The following is a 10,940-nucleotide window of genomic DNA, read 5'->3' as shown; positions in this document are numbered from 1 at the left end:
GAGCCAGCGCCCCCAGTCCCAGCCACTCACTCGTTCTCGACAAAAGCGTATTTGTTGATGGTTTCAATGACGTCTTTGAAGAGGATCCTGGAGGTCAGAGTGTAGCCGTGGTGCACAATGGGCTCCCCGTCGGGCCCATCCCAGCAGTCCACTGCAGGCACACAGGCCTCAGTGGGTTCCAGGGCCCGGGCCACCACTGCCCAGAGACCCACAGCCCGTGGACGCTAACCGGAGGCGGTCCTCTTGCATCGCAGTTAACACCAGGAGAGACGTATCCCGGCCCCGGCCAGGCAGACGGCAGGAACCGTGCCCAGAGACTCCAGAGGGCTCCTCGGGGCCACCCCACCCTCCCACAGGAGACATCAGCCCACAGCCTAGGCCCAGGCCCTGGGGCCGAGGGGCGTGCTGGGTCCCAGAGCCCTAGCACTCACCCTCCACGCAGCGGCAGCCGGCCTGCAGGACCCAGGCGTACATGTCCACCCTCGACTGGGACATGAGCTGGTCGCCCACGAGGTAGGTGTTGTGAGACGAGGTGATAAAGTAGTGGCTCAGCGGCCACGTCATGTCCTGGTGCACACGGTGGTGCTCCGGGTTGAAGATGTCGCCAGCGGGGCTCCGGGTGTAGTTGGTGAAACCTGCTGGGGGAGCATGGTGGGGGCAAGGGGCTCGGTCCCGTGTGCCAGCCCCGCCGTGGGCTCATCTCAGGACCACCCGCCCCCATGCCGCGTGGACCCCTCCACACCCCACTGATCCGGCAGCGCAGCTGGGCCGGCGTGGTGCCCACTCACCGTCAATGCCCATGGTCCCCTTACTCTTGTTCTCCGGGCAGGGCTCAAACTGCTCGATGATGTCACGGCAGCTCTCGAGAGTCACGCCCGTCATCTAAGCCAGAGCAGGGGCTTGAGGCCAGGCTGGCCCATCGCCAGCCCCACCGCGGGCCGCCTCCGTGCACGGGCGCTGACCATGCGAGGCTGAGGCCCTGGTCCCTGTGGCGTGCTCCCCTGATTGGGGGGCTCACTGGCCACCCCCGGTGGCATGAGACTTGGGACTCAGTGACCAGCAGACTCCAGAGGGTCCCCTGGGTTTGGAAGAGCTGGTGCTGACTGAGACCCTTGGCAGGGGAGGGGTCTTTGGCATCATCAGCCGGGTCACCCGCCACCCTCGACAGTCTCGAGGGCTGTGGACCAGGGCGGACTGGCAGGGAACGAGGTCTGGTGTGAGAAGGTGCCGGAGGGCTAGGACCACGTCCCACCTTGGAGGAGCCCAGGGGGCTCACCTGGCCCCTCCTGTCGCCTCTCCAAGTCCCTCGCAAGAAAGCTGCACATGGCAGCCGAGCCCAAGGTGGCCTTGCCCATCGGTGGACCCGTGTGTCAGAGGCTGAGTGATTTCCCAGGGCCCCACAGTGCAGCCCCCAGGAGCCCCCCGCTCCCAGAGGCAGGCCCACGAGCAAGGCTACCTGGACATCCCCAGGAATGTGGGGATGGGTATGTAGTGGGGGGGAGGGGCAAATGGGGTCAGAGCTCAGAGCAGCTGTGGACCCAGGAGGCCCAGAGTCAGGGCCCAGGGCTCAAACCACCCAGCCGGTGGACAGTTTTGGCCACAGACGGTAGGAAGAGCTCTGGAGAGCTTAGGGCGAAGGTCAGGGAGCAACGGGTCAGTTCTGCCCATCCCAGCCCGGGCCTCATTCCCTCCCTCCACCCCTGTCGGAACAGTGGTCCCTCAGCCTCACTCCGGCGCTGCCCATAGTAGCCGCACCCACGCCATCTGCGGTCCAAGCCCCGCTGTGGCAGCGCTGTCCCCTCAGGGGGTGGCCTTCCCCTCCCCAACCCGGGCCCGGGATGAGGGGTCCAGACCCCTGAGCCTCTGGGCCCTGAGCTTCAGCCAGGCAGCGCCCAGGGAGCGCTCAGCCTCTCAGGACGGATGGGGCGCCTGGGGCCGGGGACAGTAGAGGCAGGCACACCCTGCTGGCACCCAGAGGCACCTGCACGTCTGCTGGACAAATGTTGGAGTGAGTTGGCAGTGGGCCCAGAGCCCTGGGGGTGGGAGCTGGCCAGACCCACGTGGCTGGACCAGGCCTGAAGGCTGGGCCAAGGGACCTAGGCCAGGCGATGCTCGACGCAAATTTCGGGGCCGGGGTCAAGCACGGGCTCCCCTCTGGGAGTTCCGGGGGGGGGCCACGGTCAGGGCTGAGCCATTCTCCTTCCCCACCGGCTTGGTGGCTGTGGCCCGAGCTAGGAGCCGAGGCAGGTGCAGCAAGTGGGCCTCAAATGCCAGACTAGTGCCCACGCTTGTCCAAGCTCTCAGCCACACTGTGGACGGGCTCAAATGCCCCGGGAGGCCGTGGTGAGGCCACAGCCACCAGGAGCCCGGCTCCTGCTGGGGACGCTCACCTTCTGCTCCACCTCTAGGAAGCGCTGCAGGTCGGCGGCATCCAGGTGGTCCTTGTGCTCGCTGTAGGCCAGCATGAGCAAGTAGAGGTCCCGGCGGGTGGACATCATCTTGTAGAAGGCACAGAACTCCTCGAAGCCCAGCGTCCCCTGGTGGTCATCTGTGTCTGCTTCCTGTAACGCAAGGCCTCCGGGTCCCCGCACATCCCACCCTGGGCCTCAACCGCGAGGGTGCCTCCAAGCTCCCCATTCTTCAGTCAACCCTGAGTCGAATCACCCCTCCCCCTTCCAGCACCACTGCCCATGTCACGGGCTCATGAATGCTCCCCAAGCCCGGCAGCGGCATCCTCACTGGGCTCCCCCTCGCCTCTCCCACCAAGAAGCCACCGAGTGACCCGTTGACATAGCTCTCACCCCACCTCCCGCTTTCCGAGCCTTCCCAGGTCAACCTGCAACTGAACCCAGCAAAGTCACCCCACCCTGGAGAAATACCCCATCCTGCAGCCAACAACACCCCACCCAGGAGTTAATGCCTACACTGGGCTGTGATCTGTAATTAGGGTTGGCCGTCCATTGATTAGAGAAGCACCGGGCCCCCGGGCATGTAGGAATCCCAGACTGGCTGCCACAGCAGAGATGAGAGGACAGTGGCTGAGACCAGAAAGCAGCTCACACAATACCCACAGGAACCCCCCAGGCCAACCCACCAGGCTCCTAATGAGACCACAGACTCCTTCATGAATCCACTCACTCAGGGAGCACCTGCTGAGGTGTCAGACCCTGGGGACACCAAGAGCCCAGGCCAGGGACAGACCCAGAGGACAAGGGCACCCAGTGCTGGAGGCCAGGCTGCCCTTAGGAAGTCATGGGGGTCCCTGGAGCTGGGCAACAAGGGCCATGTGGAAGGTGCTCAAGACCCTGAGTGCCGAGGTTGGGTCCTTAGCCCGGTGAGCAGGGTGGGGGGTGGGGGGGGGCGGGGGTGGGTGCGACTGCCCGGCAAAAAGAGACACCGGGTTCAGCACCATGGAGAGCAGTGCACGCCAGCCTCTTGGGGCGTCTGCATTGTCTTTTCTCCTATGGCCACACAATCTGGGGTGGCTGGAGATGGGAATGAGGCCCCCTCTGAACCATAAGTATCACCAGCGAGCCAGGTGCAGGCTACAGCCACCCCCATGTCCCCGGGCCCAGAGAGAGTAGGGCTCCTGGGAAGGCTGCCCTGACTGCCCCGGCCCTGTGGCTTGGCCCCTAGGTGGGCACCCAGCACAACCCGAGCATCTCCCTCCAGGACCCGGGTGCCCATGCCGGGTGCTCACACCAAGGTCAGGACAGGGCGAGCTTGGTATGAGGGGCCCAGCCCAGAGCCACCTGCACGGGGCCAGCAGATGCCAGGTGAGGACCCCTGTGTCTGTGCCAGGTTTGGGAGCAGCCCTGTGTCTAGAGCTGGTGGGACGGACCCGGGCAGAGCACTCGCTGCAGGTCAAAGGGCCCGTCTGGGACAGAGTCGGGCTGGTAGCCCTCACAGGGGCCGTGGCTGCAGCTGGGCAGAGATGCAGGGTGATCTGGCCTCTCCGCGGGCTCCGGGCTGGGCAGCATGCTGAGGTGGTGGCTGAAAATGCTTGTGACGGCGAGGCCCTCAGGGGCCCGAAAGGCAGCTCTGAGCCCTCGGCCCCAGAGACGCCTCTATGTGGTCACGCAGCCGCATTCCTCTCCACAAAGGGAAACCACGGCGGCTAAAAGCACACGCCGGCCGGAGCTGTGCCGCTGGGCATGGCCTCAGAGCCACCCAGGGTACGGCCTGGCCTATGTCCCACGGCTACTGTAGGCTTAATGGAATTACGCTCAAGCCACTCGTTACCCACCATACAGATCTCTCCTTTGATTAGGGCAGTTCCAGGCAGTGGAAACAATATTGAGATTTCCTGATCATAAAATTGTTACTAATTATCAGAGCCGCTCTGCCCGGCTGGAGGTCAGCCCTCCTTCCCTGGGCTCCCGAGCGCCCTCAGAAGGCCCCGTGCAGATGGGCAGGGAGGCCCAGGTGCTCAGGGGCCACCGTGGACAACGCCCACTTGGGGCTCAGCTGCCCAGGGTCTGGGGTCAGCAGCTTCTGGCCTACAGCCCCCCGCTGGCCTTTCTCCAGGGCCCCACTGGCAGGTCCTCCTTGAAGCGGTCTGGACAGCACCCGGACACCACTAGTCCTGGGGCTGGTCAGAGGACTTTATGGGGAGCCCCTTTTGTGCCCAGGGGGTGCGGGAGAGGCCCAGCCTCCTTACAGGAGGGGCAGGGGGCGTGGGCTCTCCAGAGCTCCCAGCGGGGGGCATTTTCAAGCCAGGTCTTAGAGGTGGACCTTCAGGCCCCAGAAGCCCCATTCCGTGGGGGGCACTCGTCTCTCGTCCTGCCTCCAAGGCCAATCTGAGCCCCTGACACAGCCTCGCCGTTCTGGAAGGTACTGCTGACCTCCGAGCTACCCCTGGAACCAGGGCAGGCAGGGAACAGTGTGGCTGCTCTGCGGGCCTGAGCTATCTGCCGGCCCCTCACTGCCCAGGCCGGCTCTGTCCCCGCTGGGGCCTTCAGGAGGGGCCCTGTGAGCCCCCCAGTACTCACCCAGCAGTCCAAGAGCATTCTGCTCACACCACCCCGCCCCCGCCATTCACGCACGGATCCACATGCTCTGGGCCAGCCAGCTCCCCTCGCTCCAGCCAAGCACAACCTCTCGTCCCTCATGAGAGCCCAGAAGGGAGCAGCCGGGCGCCAAGCCTCGTGGAGCGGTTGGCTCTGTGTGTGTGTGTGTCTGTGTGTGTGTGTGTCTGTGTGTGTGTCTGTGTGTGTGTGTGTCTGTGTGTCTGTGTGTGTCTGTGTGTGTGTCTCTGTGTGTGTGTCTGTGTGTGTGTCTGTGTCTCTGTGTGTGTCTCTGTGTGTCTCTGTGTGTGTGTCTCTGTGTGTGTGTGTCTGTGTGTGTGTCTGTGTGTGTGTCTGTGTCTGTGTGTCTGTGTGTCTGTGTGTGTGTGTCTCTGTCTCTGTGTGTGTGTCTGTGTGTGTCTGTGTGTGTGTCTGTCTCTGTGTGTGTCTGTGTCTGTGTGTGTCTGTGTGTGTGTCTGTGTGTGTGTCTGTGTGTGTATGTCTGTGTGTGTGTCCGTATGTGTGTCTGTGTCTGTGTGTGTGTGTGTGTGTTGGGGCACAGGGCCTGGTTCAAGCTCGCAGAACCCTCTTCCCAGGTGGCAGCAAGACAGTGAGGCCTGAGTGAGGGTAGAGTTTGCTCGCCCGTCCCCACCCGGATCCAGGACCTGCTGACACCGCCTTCCTCCCCCGGCCCAGCAGCGGTTCCGCAAAGAGAGAAACTAATTACAGACAATAAAGGCCGCCACTCAGCTAAGGATGCATTTTCATAACTTCTAACACCTGGGGACCGCAGGCTGGGCGGTGGGTAACCAGAGCTGCTGCCCAAAAGGCAGGACCCGTGCACCCCACTAAGTCTGGGGAATCGTGGGGCAGTGTGGGACGTGGGGTGCAGGTCCTGTGGGTGGTTCCCCTCGCTGACCCGGCGCCTGCCCACATGCCCGGTCCGCCGGCCTGGGGAGGCCCCGGGAGCTGCTGCAGTGGTGCCGGCACAGCTGCGAACAGGGGGCAGCTTGGGGCATCTGACTGACCGCCCCGCACACGTGCAGGACGGCTGCTTCCCTGCCATTTGCTGCAGCTTGGATGGCGCCGCCCGGGACCTCCTGCAGCTTGGACAGGGCCGGCCTGCTGCCGGACACACGCCTGTCCCCAGGAGCCCTCGCTCAGGGCCCGAGACTCCTGGCGGCCCCGCCAGCCTCACCTTGAACATCTGCTTCACCTTCTGCCGCGGCAGGTTCACGTTCAGCTTGTGCAGCAGCTGCAGGACCTCCCCGATGCTCAGGCTGCCGTCGCCGTTCTTGTCGGCCTCATCAAACGTCTGCTTCAGCCACTTTGGGGCCAAGTTAGGGGCCAACGGAGGTGCAGCAAGGCCAGCTGCGCCTCCCTCCCCTCCCCTCCCCGGGCAGGAAGGCGTGGAGGACCCCGCCCAAGTTCCCCTTCCCGAAATGTGTGAGCCAGCTGGGGCTCACCCGCCCCACACGGTGGACAGTGAGGGGTGGTCCCCGGGGCCCTCCCGCCGCCCGTGAGGATATTGGTCTCTGGTGCGCTGGCGGCGGGCCAGGCTGTCCTCGTCACGGATGCCGGCCATAAGGTAGCGCAGGCCGGTGACCCAGGTGCGCGCCTCGTCGCCGCTGGGTGAGACCAGGTCCAGCGACTCTCGGTGGCTGCCGTAGTAGATGCTGAAGCAGCAGCTGGGGTCAAAGCTGCTGTCGGGGAAGCGCTGGAAGACCTCTGACTGCCGCCCCTCGCTCACCTCCTGGATGGAGTCGATGGAGACTGCCGGGGGCGGGGGGCACGGTCACAGCCTTCCCCGGGGCCAGGCGTCCTCCACCCGCAGGCCCCAAGGTGCTCTCAGCAACAGCTGGGGCCCTTTGGGATTTCCCGCCCCGTCTGAGCCTGGGGCCGCCTCGGTAATAAAGTCTGGCACCAGGTGGGGGCCGGGGGGCAGCGGGGTTCCGCTTGGCGTGCACCAGCTCAGGCGCCGTCAGGAATTTCATCACTGGCTGCAGCGCCTGCAGCTCCGTGGAGCCTCCGTTCAGAGGCTGAGTCACCGCAAGGAGATGAGCTGAGAAGGGCGTTTGTAGGGTCTGTTCCTGTGCCTGAGGCAGGGCCCCTTCTCAGGCAGTCGGGGCACAGGTGGGCAGCATCCCCGCTGGGAGCAGGCACCCTGGGCTCGGCACAGCCAGAGACTCCAGCACTGCACCCCCTGCCCGGCTCCTGCTCCCGACGGCAGGCTCGGCACCACCCTGGACGTTAGCGTGTCCTGTGCAGTAACGATGAGTCTTCCCCACTCGCACAGTGAAGGGTGCGCGAGTCCTTCTGTCTTCTGCCCCCACTACCCCTTCCCCGGGAACTCCTGCTTCCCCAGCTCCCCGTGCGCACGCATGTTCGTGGCAGGGGTGGGCATTCTGGGTCCCCAGATTAGGGGGCGCTGACAGTCAGGAGACAGCTGCCCCTACACTGTTCCTCCCTCCTGGGGAACCCTCCACTGCCAGAGTCAGCTGGTCTCCCCCTGTCCTAGCCTGCTGGTCTCTGCCCTGTCACCCCTTCCCCCGAAGGGCCTCCACGACCCCCACCCACTTGCTCCCCTCTATTTGCCATCCTGTGTTCTTGTCACTCAGCACGATGTGAAGTTATCCTACCGTTAGGTGGTGTCACCCACCTCACAGTCAAAAGACCAGCTTCACGGCGGCTCAGTTCCCAAAGGATGCCCAGTGCTGGGAACAGTGTCTGGCACAGAGCAGGCGCTCCGGATGGAGCACAGGGGCTCCTGCCTGAGCAGCCAGTTGCGGTTCCACCTCCCCGGGGCCCACAGGGCAGTCCCAGCCCCCTCCTCCAAGACACCCTCCCAGGGGGCTCCACAGCATGGCTCTCTCCTGGGCCCCATGGTGGCAGCAGTGCCCTTAGCAACCACGGGGCTGAGGCCCTGCCCCGGCACACCTGCGTCTCTCCAGTCGCCAAAGCCAGAGGAGGGGCCATAAAGTCCCGTCTCTCGCCTGTAAGGACTCACGTGTCTCTTCCTGACCCCCAGGACCCACAGCCTGGTCCCTGCCCAAATCCTCACAGCTCATTACCCGCCACCACCCATCCAGACAGCTCTGCAGCCTCCACACGCCTGTCAGCTGCTCAAACCCCAGGCTGCCTGGGCCAGCATTCGGCACCGGGGTCGTACCCTCAGGGTGCCCAGCAGGGTCTCTCTCTGCTCATGAGCGGTCTTATCTCCCTGGCTAGACAGAAGGACTTTTGCCTCTCAGCACATCTCAGCATCCGGTGCAGGGCTGGGCACTGGGGCCACTCAGTCTCCACTGAGTCCCAGAGGGCTCTGCTAGGTGGGCAGCAGGGCCAGGGCCCTCAGCCCACTGCGTCCAGATGTCACCAAGGATCTCCAAGGCCAGCTGAGCCCATGGGCCAGGCCTGGGGACTTCCAGGGCTCAGGGCCTTGCTGCCCCTTCAGCTGCCCAGTGGCTGCTCTGGGAGGGTCCGCTGCCCCCCTGGGTGCTGGTCTGGGGGCTCTGCCCTGCCCCCCGCTCCCCCAACCAGGGCCAGCACACTCACTCTTGGCCTTCTCGTTCTTGCGTGAGGGCCGCCAGCGGATGCAGGAGCGATGCTCATCCAGGTAGTAGACGCGGACCAGGCCCTTGGAACTGCCACGGAGCTTCACCATCTGCGTCCCCGCCTGCATGGCGCTCATACATCGCTCCACTGGTGGCCCGCCCACCCAGCACACAGACGGACCGACACAGACAGACACAGACAGGGGTGCCGGTGAGCGCTGCAGCGGCCCCTCTGTGCTCATTGCAGCCTCAGCGCCACCCCCCACGTGCTCAAGGGGGTGCAGAGACCACCCACCCACCAGGGCACCGGACTCAGACCCCAGGCCTGCCTGTGGCCCCAGGTGCTGGCCCAGGTCACAGATCCAGTCTGGGACCCTGATGAGAGGCCAGAGTCCACACAGAGAATCGGACCGATTCTGCCCAGCCGGGCTCCTGTTGGCCTCCCCAATGGTCCTGCGGCCCAAGGGCCAGGTGAGGTCCCAGATGGGACCCTTCCCACCCCACAGCTCTGCCCTGCTTCAGCGGCCTCCCACCCACCCCCTTCCACCACCATGACCCACCCCAAAGGCTATGACACACGAGAGGACACAGGGATGGGTGGCCGAGCCCGCTCTCAGGAGCTGCTATGCAACGAGGTCCCGGGCCAGGCACAGGGTGGACCCAGGTGGGCAGCATGCAGGCAGCCCCCCACGATGCCCAGCCTAGCTCACTGGCCCGGCCGCAGGCACTCCTGAGAGCCTGCATCCCCTTCCCGTGGCATCTTCAGGAAAGCCGCCCTCCTCACACGCGCCACAAGGGTCGCACCACACACATCCACCCGGAGGCCACAGAGGAGGCTCCACGAGGCCAAGGCCCCACACAGGTCTGGGAAGGTGCAGAGCCCACACCTTCCCCCAGGGGGCCCCACTCCCTCTCCCCTCCCTCCTCCCCCATCTGTTCAGCCTCCTGTCTGCAGCTTGCGTGTCTCCCAGGTACCAGGGGAGGCCGTGGCTGGCCCGGCTGGAGAGGCAGCAGGCTCGGGAAGTCCCAGGGACAGGCCTGTCCTGGCCCCGCTCCAGCCTCTCACAACTGCCTGGGACCCAGGAAAGTACCGTCTGGTGAAGCACCAAGTAATTAACCCGCGAGGCCCCCGTGAGGAGCCCTCAGGTGGCGATGTGTCAGCCCGAGGGGACAGGCAGTGAGGACTCCTCAGAGGAAGCCAGCCTCTGACCTTGAACTGCAGGCACTGGGTGGGGGCACAGTGGGGAGCCGTGCACAGGGAAGCTGGGCTCCAGGGGAGACATCGGGAGGTAAAGACGTGGTATGGCTGCCAGGACGCAGGTAGCAGGTGGGAGGGGGGAGGCCGGGGATGGGGACAGGGGCGGGCCCCCGAGGCCTAGAACCAGGTTCTGGAAGGCGGTACCTGGGCCAGGCCCCATCCACCAGCTGGAACAGAGAGCCAGAGGGGTGGGCGGACCTGAATGGGGCCCGCCGTGGGCCGGCCCCGCCAAGACAGACACTCTACCCTCCAGAGTCTCACCGCAGTGTCGGGCACTCTGCCGGCCTCTAAGGGCCGACACGTCTGGCACCAGCATGCTGGCCTCACCACACCTGGGCTGAAGGTGCCACTGCCCCCCAAAGTAACAGGGACCCCTCAGAGAGTGTCCAGCCGCACATCCACCAGGACCGTGGCCCCGGCCCCTCCTTTGCCCCTGACTCCCCCTACCCTTCCTTCTCCGCTGCCCACCTGGAGTCCAGCCTCCAGACCCTGAGCGGGGTGGTCAGAGAGGTGCACGGGGGTGCTGCCAGAGCCCCGTGACCCTCAGAGGGAGACCCAAGGGGTCAGGAGGCTACAGGTTTGCATGGAGGTGGGGTGGGAGCCCCCAGGCCTTTCACAACCCCAGGAGCAGCCCCCCTCCACCATCTCCTGAGCCCAGTGACCCGGGGGCTGGGCAGGGCTCTAGCCAGGGAGGAGCAGGCCGGGCTGCTCCCTTACCTAGTGGGCCAAGCTGCCACTGCGGGGACACAGCCACGCTGCCGCCGACCCAGAGGAGGGCCTCCGCCCGGCAGGCCACCATTCCCTTGGTCCGGCTGGGGGTAAATGGCCAGGGGACAGACATGCCCCGATGATGGCCAGGGGTGGGTTCACGGAGGCCAGAGAGGGCCAGACCCCAGCGCCACCTCAGAGGCAGGTCAGGCGGTGGCAGGCAGCCCGGGGGCTCCACGGCGCCCCCTTCCCTCCTCGGCTTCTTTCTCCCCCTCACTGCCCACGGAGGCCCCCGCAGGGCTGCTCCCAGGCGCCTCTGGCATTGGCCTCTCACCTGCTGTCCCCGATGGCCCCCAAGCCAGCCCACCCACCACCAGGGCCACAAAGGGGTCCCAGGAGAAGCAATGCCCCAGGGCC

General features: G+C 65.4%; 1 protein-coding gene across 1 annotated transcript in view; it reads right to left on the bottom strand.

Annotated features, from left to right (window-relative positions):
- PLCH2 (phospholipase C eta 2) overlaps positions 1 to 10,656 on the bottom strand; it is a 27,610-nt gene extending 16,954 nt beyond the window's left edge. Inside the window, 8 exon segments of the mRNA XM_007448976.1 lie at positions 31 to 151; positions 432 to 635; positions 789 to 882; positions 2,391 to 2,561; positions 6,205 to 6,335; positions 6,537 to 6,779; positions 8,559 to 8,705; positions 10,533 to 10,656. Coding sequence (XP_007449038.1) covers positions 31 to 151; positions 432 to 635; positions 789 to 882; positions 2,391 to 2,561; positions 6,205 to 6,335; positions 6,537 to 6,779; positions 8,559 to 8,705; positions 10,533 to 10,656 — 1,235 coding nt within the window.
- Positions 10,657 to 10,940: the final 284 nt, after the last annotated feature.

Source organism: Lipotes vexillifer, unplaced genomic scaffold (genome assembly GCF_000442215.2).
Source record: "Lipotes vexillifer unplaced genomic scaffold, Lipotes_vexillifer_v1.1 scaffold835, whole genome shotgun sequence".
NCBI lineage: Eukaryota > Metazoa > Chordata > Mammalia > Artiodactyla > Lipotidae > Lipotes > Lipotes vexillifer.
This window is presented reverse-complemented; position numbering and strand designations above follow the sequence as displayed.